Here is a 12067-nt window from a genome sequence, read left to right as displayed (position 1 = left end):
CTGAAAATACATTTTCAACTGGGAACAGACATTTTTGTGGAGCAAAAAGATTTCCAAATAGTTTTGACAGAACTGTTTGGACCCACCCTGCTGCAGGTGTACATGTGGCCAGCAGTCACAGTGATGGCATGCGGCAGAGGCTTCGTCTACACTGCCAGTTTTGCCAGCAATGAGTATGCAAATGAAGTGCAAATTAGAATATTTCCATGCCTCATTTGCATTTGTGGGAAAAAAGTAGTGTGGATTTTTTTTTTGCACAAAAAACCCCCATCCACATTACTTTTTTTTCCTGCAAAAACCCTTTGTGCAAAAACGGCATGCATAAATTATGCAAATGAGGCACGGCAATATGTTAACCCATGCCTCATTTGCATACTCACTGCCAGCAAAACCGAAGCCTAGACAAAGCCTCAGGCTAGGTCTACACTGCAAGGTTTTTGCACAAAAACCTGTGGACTGTCCACACCTCAAATGTACTTTTGAGCAGGGAAATCAAGAGTAACATGGCAGAACAGAGGCCTTTTACATGGACACTCCAGAGGGGTTTCTTGTGCAAGAAACCCCTCTGGGAAAAAGCACAGGTGCTCGGATGGCCGTTCTGTGAACCGCCATCAGAGCTTTCTTGTGCAAGAGCATTCATGTGTCTTTGAGGTGTGAACATGCTCTTGTGCAAGAAGTTTTTGCACAAAAACCCTTGCACAAAAGGCTTCCTGCGCAAGTAGCATGTAATGTAGACATAGCATCAGTGCTTAGTTTTTCTCCTAAAGGCCCAGATCTTAGTCATGTGACTTTTCCTTCCTTCCTTTCCCTCCCTGTGCTTGCAGCTAAATGTGACCCCAATAAAGGCTCCATAAACAAATGAACACAGCCCCATGTTGATGATTTCTAAGCCACCCTAATGGTGTTCAGGGCCTGCCTCCACACCCCGGTCCCTTGGGGCAGGCCATGCTGTGCGGGGGGGTCGCGTGACCATGCTCAGCCGGCAGCACTGCAGCATCTGGGGGGACCCTGGGAGCGCAAGTCCGGCTGCCCCGCCGGGAGCCCCATTTGCAGGTGGGGGTGGCGTCTGTGGCAGCAGCTGGCTGGACGCTCTCTGCTTGTCGCCCTCAGCATGCCATGGACATCCTGGGCTTCAGCAACGAGGAGAAGTACGGCTGCTATAAGATAGTGGGCGCCATCATGCACTTCGGGAACATGAAGTTCAAGCAGAAGCAGCGGGAGGAGCAGGCGGAGGCCGAGAACACGGAAAGTGAGTTGCCGCCCAGCCGAGGGGCGGGGGCTGGGCAGCGTGGTGAAGCCCAGCATGGTGCCCATGCTCCTTGCACTGCTGGGCAGGAAACCACAGGGCTGGAGCACCGACCTGTCCCCATTCTGCTTCCCATTCGCACAGTGCCCAGGGCTCCCTGCAGGTGGGGGCACATCCCTGGGTCTGCTTCCATCACTTGAGAGAGGCTGCTGGAGCCTTGCCTGCCCCGCCCTGCCCACGCCCGAGGGGCAGGGAAAAGGGGGACACTTAGTTCCCAGTGAGCACCGTGCAGGTACAGGCAGGTGCAGCCGCGCTAGCAGAGAGAACATCGTCCAGCAGGAAGCTAGCGAGTGGGGCTGGACGAGGATGATTGATCTGGGCTTGTGTAGTCTGCAGGAGAGAAGAGGGAGGGGGGATTTGAGAGCAGCCTGCACCCCCCTGAGGGGGGCTGCAAAGAGGCGGGAGAGAGGCTGTTCTCAGGGGTGGCAGGACCAGGAGCAATGATGCAGCCGGGTTAGTCTGGTCTGTCTGAAACAGAGGACAGCGCCAGGCAGCACTTTGAAGACTGACAAGATGGTTTATTAGCTGATGAGCTTTCGTGGGCCAGACCCACTTCCTCAGATCTCACGTTGCGGGGGGGGGAGGTCTAGGTTGGAGATTAGGAAAAACTGTTTCCCTAGGCGGGTGGGGAAGCGCTGGGCTGGGTTCCCTGGGGAGGGGGTGGAATCTCCATCCCTAGAGGTGTGTAAGTCCTGGCTGGACAGAGCCCTGGCTGGGCTGATTGACTTGGGCTGGTCCTGCCTCGGGGGGCTGGACTCGATGGCTCCTGAGGGCTCTGCCCGCCCTGGGGCTCTATGACTGCAGAGGGCTCATCCAGCCCCCAGGCTCTGGGGTGAATTCTCCGCTCCCCTGCCTCGTTACAAGGCAGAGATCTCAGAGGCAGGTGTGCGAAACCCCCAGTGCTAGGGCCCCCCACTCTCCCGTGCCCACCGCACCCTGGGAGCACAAGACAGACACTGCCCAGGAGCCCTGACGGAGCCACGGCCACCCGTCCCAGCCCTCCCTCCTGCTCTGATGTGTTGCAGGTGCCGACAAGGCCGCCTACCTCATGGGGATCAGCTCAGCTGACCTCATCAAGGGGCTGCTCCACCCCCGCGTGAAAGTCGGGAACGAGTACGTGACCAAAGGCCAGAACGTGGAGCAGGTGAGTGCTGGGGCGCTAGCCTGGGCCTGCAGGCGAGTTGGGGGGCGCCCCGGGCAGGCGTGGGGCCAGCTGGTCCTGCTGCTGGCCTGCGTACTCGTTGCTGTGGGCTGGCGGGAGGGCCGGGACTGGTGGCCGTGCAGTTTGCTGAGTTCCCCGGGTGAAGGCGGAGAGTTTGGGTTCAACTCCGCGCACGCTGTGGTGGGGCCGGGGGTGGAGCCCCGCCCTGCAGTTCTTGCAGCCTCCACCCCCAAGGCAGCAGCGTGAGAGCAGGAAGGCTGCAAGCCCAGCTCGGGGGTTTCCACCCACAGCCTGGCCTGCCCACTCCCGTGCACACGGGCCTGGGGGTCACATGTCTGAGTGTCCCACCTCCCGTCGGCCCAGGCTGCACCGTCCGGAGGGACTTAGGCACGTGGAGCGTGGGGCTCAGAAGGGCCCTGGGACTCAGGCTCCTAAGTCACTAGAGCACTTTGGAAAGCGTCGCCCTCGACCCAGCCCGGCCCAGCCGGAGATAACGGGCTGGCTGAACACAGGCCCATGGGCCGAGTCGCTGGCTGGGAACAAGAAGGGCCGAGGTGGGAGCAGCCGGAGAGCAACGGGTCTGCCCACCTCAGGCTGGGCGGAGCCAGAAGGGAGCCGGCGGCGCACGTCCCGCTGCCACGAGCCCTGTGCGGCTTGCCTTGCAGGTGGTCTATGCCGTCGGGGCCTTGGCCAAAGCCACCTACGACCGCATGTTCAAGTGGCTGGTGCTTCGGATCAACAAAACCCTGGACACCAAGCTGGCCAGGCAGTTCTTCATCGGCGTGCTGGACATCGCGGGCTTCGAGATCTTCGAGGTGGGTTGCTGGGCACTTTCCCAAGGGGCGCCCGGGGGCCTGCGCAGGCGGCGGGGTGCAGCCAGTGCTGCCCAGGGCTCCCGCTGCTGACCCCGAGCTCTGATTGGTGCCCGCAGTTTAACAGCTTCGAGCAGCTCTGCATCAACTTCACCAACGAGAAGCTGCAGCAGTTCTTCAACCACCACATGTTCGTGCTGGAGCAGGAGGAGTACAAGAAGGAGGGGATCGAGTGGACCTTCATCGACTTCGGCCTGGACCTGCAGGCCTGCATCGACCTCATCGAGAAGGTGAAGCGGGGGGCAGGGCCAGGGGCGCCACGGAGCCTTTTGGAACGAAGGCAGCGCCGCTCGGTGGCTCCTTTTCTGACAGGAGAAGGTGAATTGGCTGCGGGAGGCTGAGCGAGGCAGGCGCTTGTGCCCTTGGGCGCACTGGCTGGCAGCCTGGCCCTGGCTGCCGGGAGGGAAATCAAGTGGGACGCCCTCTGGCCGCAGGGAAATTCCCTTGGCTTGGGAGCAGGGGGCAGGGAAGATGTGGGGCGTGCGGCCAAGAGCGGCCCAGGTGCTCGGAGGCGTGCCAGGCGTTGGGTGGGGGCCTGGCCTCTGCCCGCTGCGCCCAACTCCCAGCGGCTCACAGGTCTCCTTTCCCGCAGCCGCTGGGGATCCTCTCCATCCTGGAGGAGGAGTGCATGTTCCCGAAGGCCTCCGACATGTCCTTCAAGGCCAAGCTGTACGACAACCACATCGGCAAGTCGCCCAACTTCCAGAAGCCGCGGCCGGACAAGAAGCGCAAATACGAGACGCACTTCGAGCTGGTGCACTACGCCGGCGTGGTACGTCCCCAGCCGCCCGGCTCTCCCGCCGGCCCGGGGGGCCACAGGTCTGACCCCTTCTCTCTGCCCCACGGGACAGGTGCCCTACAACATCGTGGGCTGGCTGGATAAGAACAAAGACCCCCTGAACGAGACCGTGGTGGGCGTCTTCCAGAAGTCGCAGAACAAGCTCCTGGGCAGCCTGTACGAGAACTACGTGAGCTCCTCCTCTGGTGAGCCAGGGGCCTGTCCCCACCCCTCGCGCCCCCCCGGCCTGCAGCCGCACTCGCCGGCCTGGGGGCACCGAACCCTGCTCCCGGGAGACTCCCAGGGGGCAACGCTGCCCTGACTGCGGGGCCCAGGCACGGCCTCGGGCAGCGGGCCTGGAGCCCAGCGAGGGAGGGTGTCGTGGGCGCGAGGGGAGCCCAGCCTGGAGAGGGGGGCTGCCTCTGGCTGCGGGGCGCTCCAGGGGGAGGGCTGCCATGTCCCCCTTTACCGAGACCCAGTGCCCAGTGCTGGGGGGTTTGCTACGCTCTGCCCAGGCCCCCCCGCGAGGCCAGACGGGGGGACGCACGCACAGCTCGGTCCCTCCATTGCCTCGCTCAGCGATGCTACGCACCCGGCCCCCAGCGCCCTTCTACCGCTGTGCCTGGGCCACCCCTCCCACCTCATGCACCGGGCCCCTCCTTCCCCTCACACACCCCCAGCCTTCCTCTGCTACCCCCTTCCCCCTCCCACCTCATGCACCCCCAGACCCTTCCCACCTCACGCGCACCCCCTCCCCTTCCCACCCCCCCTCCCCCCCGCCTCATGCACCCCCAGAACCTTCCCCCACCCTCCCCCACACACCCCCCCCCTCCCCTCCCCCCTCACCCCGCCCCCCCTTCCCCCTCCCACCTCATGCACCCCCAGACCCTCCCCCTCCCTCCCACCCCCCCCCTCCCCCTGCACCCACCCCTCCCCCCCCTCCCCTCTCCCCTTCCCCCTCCCGCCCTCCCGTGCACCCCCTCCCCCCCCCTCCCCCTCCCGCCTGCACCCCAGATGTATCCCACCCCCTCCCCTTCCCCCTCCTCCTCCTCCTCATGTCCCCTTCCCCTACCTCTTCACACACACCCCCAGCCCTCCTTCCCACCTCACACACATCCCCTCTCCCCCTCCCCCCATGCACCCCCAGACCCTCCCTCCTTGCACCTCCCCGTCCCCTCCCCTTCTTTCTCCCCCTCCCTCTCCCCCCTCACGCACCCCCAGCTCAGAGCTGGCCGGTGGCTCCAGCCGCACCAAGATGGGCCCCCTCTTCCCAGGGCAGCAGCCACAGGCCACAGCCCAGCGCTCGGCTGCCATTGTCTAGTGACCTTGTGTCCCCCCAACAGACGAGCCGCCGAAGGCCGGGGTCAAGGAGAAGCGCAAGAAGGCAGCTTCCTTCCAGACTGTGTCCCAGCTCCACAAGGTAAGAGCCAGCCGGCCCTCAGCCTCCCTCTCAGGCCCCTCCGGGCGCAGACACCCTGCAGGGCTGGTGCTGCCGGCGGCCTGGGCGGGACCTGGCCACAGCCCCTGCTGCTAGCCCCTCTCCCCCCCGGGCCGAGGTCCCAGACTGCGCCCGCGATGGCCGGCGCCCGGCAGCCTCTGGGAGAGCGGCGGTTAAGACTTGCAGTGATGTTTAGCTAATGTATTACATGAACATCACGGTGAGTCTGTGCTACCTCTCTCCTCACGTCCGGCGGCAAGGGCGGCCCGCGGCAGAAGACAGGCGCCTGGATCTCACGGGGCTCTGAGCAGGCACCCTGCGCCCCTCCCAGCACTTCCCCGGGCTGGCTGGGAACAGGCCAGAGGGGCTCTAAGCCAGGTCCTGCTGGGCCGGGGGAGCTTTCAGAGCCGAGGGGCCCGGGTTCAAAGCACGGCGGGGACGCTGGCCGGCGCCTGCCTTGTGCAGCGGGAAGGCCTCTGTCTTGCAGCCAGGCTGCTGGGAGGGGACCATGCTGCCCAGCGACGAGCTCTGGGTGACCGGCTGCTCTGGGGGTGCCTCCCCCCGGCTGGGCCCTGCCTTCGCCCCTCCCCATCCATCGCCGGCTGCCAGCGAAGACGCGCTTGGCACGAGCGGCACGGCCCAGGCCTGCTCGGGAGCCTCAGAGGAGCGCTAGGCCGAGCCCCCACAGGCCCCACCCAGAGCGCTCGCTGGGAGCGGGGCGTTGCTCCCACACAGCCCAGCAAGGGAGCCAGGCCGGGGCGAAGGGGCAGCTGGTGGCACCGAAGTCACGAGCGGGAGCTGGCCCGGGCCTGGCTCAGCCCCTCTGTCGCCAACCCGACATTCAGCCTCACGGCCCAGAGCCTGGCTCCTGGCCAGCCCCGCAGCGCTGGTGGGAGGCGCTGGCCCTGCCGGGGCTGCGTCTAGCTGGCAAAGCAGCGGGAGGACTCGCCCCCGGGGCGCGAGGAGGGGCTGGAGCTGAGGGGTGACGCCCGGCAGGGCAGGGGCCGCAGGTCCCCCTCACCCTCTGTCTGCCCGACAGGAGAACCTCAACAAGCTGATGACCAACCTGCGTGCCACCCAGCCTCACTTCGTCCGCTGCATCATCCCCAACGAGACCAAGACCCCAGGTATGCAGCTGCAGGGCCGGGCGGGCGGCCCATGGCAGCCCATCACCAGCGCCTCAGGGCTGCACGGGTGGGGGTCCCCGTGCCCACCAGGCCGCGGAGGGTCGCCCCACCGCTAGTCACTGCTTCCCAGCCAAGGAAGCTGGGCGCGCGTCTCTCCTGGCCCATGAGGTTCGTCCCCTCTAGGAGGGCTTGTGGCAGCAGCTTCTGCGTGTGCCCTGGAGAGGCCCCGAGGGCCCCGGCCGCAGGGGCCCCTGGGGTGCAGCAGGGACAGGACCGTTTCCAGGGTCCAAAGCTAGAAGGAAGCGGCTGGCTGCTCGGGAGCGTGGCCTTGGCGAACGCTGCTCCCGTGGCCAGAGCCTCCTGGCAGCCCTCCCGGAGCCGTCCTCAGCCCGCGCAGCACCTGGGGCCGGGGAGGGGCAGGCCCTCAGGCAGGGCAGCCCTGCTGTAGAAGGGGCCGAGCGCGACGGCAGGGCCAGGGGAGGCTTGGCCAGCTGGCAGCCCCGGCCTGGTCGCCATGGGCCCCGCTGACGCAGCCCTGCCCTCTCCCCTCCGCAGGTGCCATGGACGCCTTTATGGTGCTGCACCAGCTGCGCTGCAACGGCGTGCTGGAGGGCATCCGCATCTGCCGCAAAGGCTTCCCCAACCGGATCCTCTACGCCGACTTCAAGCAGCGGTGAGCCCCCCTCGGGCCCGGGGAGGGCTGCCTGGGGGGGATGGCGCCTCAGCCTGCTCCCCCGGGCGAAGCTGCCGGAGTCCTGGCTGCACCCAGGCTGCCGTGGCGCCAGCGGGGCCTTGCCCAGCCGGGGGCCGGGGTGGGGCGGAACGAGGCCCATCGCCTGTGAGTCGGGCGCAGCGCCGGGGGGAGGCACTGGCAGCCCAGGCACCATCCGGCCTGCTGGCCTGGCTCCAGCCGGGTCGGCTCCAGAGGAGGCAGCCCGGAGCTGCCAGGCATGCTGGGTCCCCGTGGCCAAGCCAGCGCAGGGCCTGTGCAGTGCGGCCGCTGGGCCCGTGGGGAGGGGGTGCTACGAGCCCGCTGCTGTCTCTGCAGCTATCGGATCCTGAACCCCTTGGCCATTCCCGACGACAAGTACGTGGACAGCAGGAAGGCCACGGAGAAGCTGCTGACTTCCCTGGAACTGGACCACTCCCAGTACAAGTTTGGCCACACCAAGGTGAGAGGGGAGGGGCTGGGCAGGGGTGAGAGCTCCCAGCACTCTGCTCCAGCGCGGCCTGCGCTCCCCGGGCTCCTGGCCTCCAGCGCCCCGCCCCCGGTGTGCCTGGGGCCCCAGCTAGAGAGGGGCCCGGCGAGGACTCGCTTTCCCAGGGTCCCATCCCCCGGTGCACGTTGTGTGTTTGCATTGCCGGGCGCCTGGCTCGGAGTGCCCCAGGCCCTGCCCAGCAGTCCAGGTGGACGAGGGGCGCTAACGCCAGGCCAATGCAGGCAGTGCTAATGAGCCGTGGCGCTGCCATGCGGTGGGGGGGCTGCCACGGAGAAGCAGGGTGCCCTCCGCCGGGCCAGGAGGCTGCGGCGGGCGGCTCTCGTGAGCAGCCTGCAGGGCTGTGGGTGGCACCGGCTCGCTGGGCCTGCTCCTCCCATGGGCTCTGCCTGCAGGTCTTCTTCAAAGCTGGCCTGCTGGGCCTCCTGGAGGAGATGCGGGACGAGCGCCTGGCCAAGATCCTGACCATGCTGCAGGCCAGAATCCGGGGGCGGCTGATGCGCATTGAGTATCAGAAGATCATCAGCCGGAGGTAGAGCTGCAGGGGCTGCCCTGCCCGGGGCCCGGCCGGGACGAACCTCCCCAGGGCGGGGCGCGGTTCCAATGGAAGTGCTGGCTCCGTGGGGCTGCTGTTCCCGCAGAGCCCCCTGGCTTCGGGGCAGCCTGCCTAGGAGCAGCCGGGAACCTGCTCCCCGGCTCCTGGCTCCAAGGTAGCTCCGCCCAGCAGCCTGCCTGCGGCTCCCTTCCCTTCCCTGGAGAATTTCAGTCCAAAGGCTGCACTGCCCCATGGCTCCAAGGGCGCCTCTCCCATTGCTGCCAGCCAGCGGGGCCATACCCTGGCTCTGCTGCTCCTGGCGAGGGGCTGGTGGCTGTCAGGCCGGGGTCCTGGCTGAGCCGAGGTGGATGCTCAGGGAGCAGGCCAGGGAAGCGGCCGTGCGGCTCAGGAGAAGGGCTAAGGAGCAGGTGCTTGGGGTGGGAGGCAGCGGGCGGGGACTGAGCCGGCCCCCCTGTGCCGCAGGGAAGCGCTCTACACCATCCAGTGGAACATCCGCGCCTTCAACGCCGTCAAGAACTGGTCCTGGATGAAGCTTTTCTTCAAGATCAAGCCGCTGCTCCGGTCGGCTCAGACGGAGAAGGAGATGGCCACCTTGAAGGAGGAGTTCCTGAAGCTGAAGGAAGCTCTGGAGAAGTCCGAGGCGAAGAGGAAGGAGCTTGAAGAGAAGCAAATTACCATGATCCAGGAGAAGAACGACCTGTCGCTCCAGCTCCAAGCGGTGAGCCCCGGTGCAGCTCCGTGGCGGGGCGGGGCGGGCGGCGAGCGTGGCGGGAGGCAGGGGCCGGCCCCATGTAGAACCACGAGCCAGAAACAGCCCTGAGATGGGAACCGCTCACCCTCCTTCTGGCCCCTTGCGCCCCGCACTGGGGAGAGGGTGGCGCCAAGGAGTGAGCTCCGGAAAGGAGAAGTGCTGGGCCAGTGCTTGGTCTGGCCCAGGCCAGCAACGGCCCGTGCTGAGCGAGTGCCCCTTGTGCCTGGGCAGACGGGGGGTCGATGGGCCACTGGGCAGAGGTGCCCCACCCACGTGGGTGCCTGCTCCAGGCACTGGCAGCCCGGCCAGGACCGTTTCCTGGCGGAAAGGCACGAGCACGTTTCCTTGTGCGCGCTCCAGGAACAGGACAACCTGGCCGATGCCGAAGAGCGCTGCGACCTGCTGATCAAAGCCAAGATCCAGCTGGAGGCCAAGGTGAAGGAGCTGACGGAGCGCCTGGACGACGAGGAGGAGATGAACGCGGACCTGACCTCCAAGAAGCGCAAGCTGGAGGACGAGTGTGCCGAGCTGAAGAAGGACATTGACGACCTAGAGATCACGCTGGCCAAGGTGGAGAAGGAGAAGCACGCCACAGAGAACAAGGTAACCGGCTCGCCGGGCGCCGCTGCCCGGTACTGCGGCCGGGCTCTGCCGGCTTCCCGGAGCACCGGGGTGAGCGCTGGAGTCTCAGCGAGGATGGACATCCCGGAAGCAGGCGCCACACGATCTGAAAGAGCAGTGAGCCCTGGACTCAGGGCGTCGCCCAGTCTGTGCTGCGGGACATGGGGCTGCAGCCACGCCACGGCATGGCCTGGGGCAGCTGCTGGGAGCATGGGGACAAGGCCTGGCACCCGAGTGAGCAGCGGGGCAGAGGCGGCGCAGGCGATGATGCTGGTGGGGAGGGTGGCAGGGGAGGCGATGCCGGTGGGGGGGTGACGTCGTGTTCTAGGGGTTCGCTCTCCCCCGTCTCCGGGGAGCTGAGGTCTCTTCTCCGCCACCGACTTAGGTGAAAAACCTGATTGAAGAGATGGCGGCGCTGGACGAGATCATCGCCAAGCTGACGAAGGAGAAGAAGGCCCTGCAGGAGGCGCATCAGCAGGCCCTGGACGACCTGCAGGCTGAGGAGGACAAAGTCAACACACTGACCAAGGCCAAAGTCAAACTGGAGCAGCAAGTGGATGATGTGAGTAACGTGGGTGCAAAGACCAGCGACAGCAGCCCCATTGTACCGATGGGCCCCGCGCCCCCGGGGAATCGGCACAGGGCCCCGCGCCCCCGGGGAACCGGCACAGGGCCCCGTGCCCCCGGGGAACCGGCACAGGGCCCCGCGCCCCCGGGGAACCGGCACAGGGCCCCGTGCCCCCGGGGAACCGGCACAGGGCCCCGCGCCCCCGGGGAACCGGCACAGGGCCCCGCGCCCCCGGGGAACCGCCCCGGCACAGGGCCCCGCGCCCCCGGGGAACCGGCACAGGGCCCCGCGCCCCCGGGGAACCGGCACAGGGCCCCGCGCCCCCGGGGAACCGCCCCGGCACAGGGCCCCGCGCCCCCGGGGAACCGGCACAGGGCCCCGCGCCCCCGGGGAACCGCCCCGGCACAGGGCCCCGCGCCCCCGGGGAACCGGCACAGGGCCCCGTGCCCCCGGGGAACCGGCACAGGGCCCCACGCCCCCAGGGAACCGGCACAGGGCCCCGTGCCCCCGGGGAACCGGCACAGGGCCCCGTGCCCCCGGGGAACCGGCACAGGGCCCCGCACCCCCGGGGAACCGGCACAGGGCCCCGTGCCCCCGGGGAACCGGCACAGGGCCCCACGCCCCCGGGGAACCGGCACAGGGCCCCGTGCCCCCGGGGAACCGGCACAGGGCCCCACGCCCCCAGGGAACCGGCACAGGGCCCCGCGCCCCCGGGGAACCGGCACAGGGCCCCGCGCCCCCGGGGAACCGCCCCGGCACAGGGCCGGGTCAGACGCCGTGCTAGATTTCGGCAGCCGTGGAGAGGGGACCTCTCCCCCGAGGCAGGCTGACGTGGAGGAGCAGAGGAGGTCGGGGTACCGAAGGGAGTTCCCCTTCTAATCTGGGCTGTCTCTCTCCAGCTGGAAAGCTCCCTGGAGCAGGAGAAGAAGATCCGCATGGACCTGGAGCGGGCGAAGCGCAAGCTGGAAGGAGATCTGAAGCTGACGCAGGAGTCTGTCATGGATCTGGAGAACGACAAGCAGCAACTGGAGGAGAAACTCAAAAAGTGAGGGCAGCCAGCGCCCGGGCACACGCCCCCAGCCGGCCTCCCGGCCTGGCCCCTGCTCCACGGGCCCGAGCACGCCCACGGGTGCCATGGGCTGGGCTCTCGCGTCCTGGGGCTGGTTCCAGGCTCTTGTGCCGTGTAGTGCCCAGTGTGCCCAGACACGACCCAGCAAGGTCCCTGCCCGAGGAGCTTCCAGCCCAGCCAGCCAGCGCCGGCGGGATCTGCTCCCCACGGCCCAGGGGCCTGTGGCTCAGAAGATGCACTGACTTGCCCAGAGGAGCGGGCGGCAGAGCTAGATCTCCCAAGTCATGGCCCAGAACAGCCCCCCCATCTCACTGCCGCCCAAGCTCTAAGGGGGGCTGTGCAGAGCTCTCACCGGCACCCCAGAGGCTGTAACAAGTCAGTAGGGCTGGGAACATCGGCTGCTTCCCAATTCATGGCCAGGCCGCACGCCCCCCCCAGGGGACCTGCCCCAGGGCAGGGCAAGGCAGGGCTGAGCCACGCACCCCCAGGGGACCCGCCCCGGCGCAGGGCAGGGCCGAGCCATGTGCCCCCAGGGGACCCGCCCCGGCGCAGGGCAGGGCCGAGCCACGCGCCCCCCAGGGGACCCGCCCCGGCGCAGGGCA

At 67.3% G+C, this 12067-nt stretch overlaps 1 protein-coding gene across 1 annotated transcript in view; it reads left to right on the top strand.

Moving 5' to 3' along the window:
* Positions 1–12067, top strand: part of MYH7B (myosin heavy chain 7B) — a 47860-nt gene that overhangs the window by 19850 nt on the left and 15943 nt on the right. The window contains exons 13-27 of the mRNA XM_075901490.2: positions 1111–1249; positions 2332–2450; positions 3134–3283; positions 3400–3570; positions 3933–4112; positions 4192–4324; positions 5462–5538; positions 6596–6683; positions 7239–7356; positions 7732–7855; positions 8296–8432; positions 8919–9174; positions 9568–9810; positions 10214–10390; positions 11296–11441. Of these exons, the coding sequence (XP_075757605.2) occupies positions 1111–1249; positions 2332–2450; positions 3134–3283; positions 3400–3570; positions 3933–4112; positions 4192–4324; positions 5462–5538; positions 6596–6683; positions 7239–7356; positions 7732–7855; positions 8296–8432; positions 8919–9174; positions 9568–9810; positions 10214–10390; positions 11296–11441 (2258 nt within the window). The remainder of the gene's footprint in view (positions 1–1110; positions 1250–2331; positions 2451–3133; positions 3284–3399; positions 3571–3932; positions 4113–4191; positions 4325–5461; positions 5539–6595; positions 6684–7238; positions 7357–7731; positions 7856–8295; positions 8433–8918; positions 9175–9567; positions 9811–10213; positions 10391–11295; positions 11442–12067) is intronic.

The sequence above is a fragment of the Pelodiscus sinensis genome, chromosome 17, assembly GCF_052426305.1.
Source record: "Pelodiscus sinensis isolate ZL-2025 chromosome 17, ASM5242630v1, whole genome shotgun sequence".
Lineage (NCBI taxonomy): Eukaryota > Metazoa > Chordata > Testudines > Trionychidae > Pelodiscus > Pelodiscus sinensis.
The sequence above is the reverse complement of the archived record's forward strand: the minus strand, read 5'-3'. Positions and strand labels throughout refer to the sequence as shown.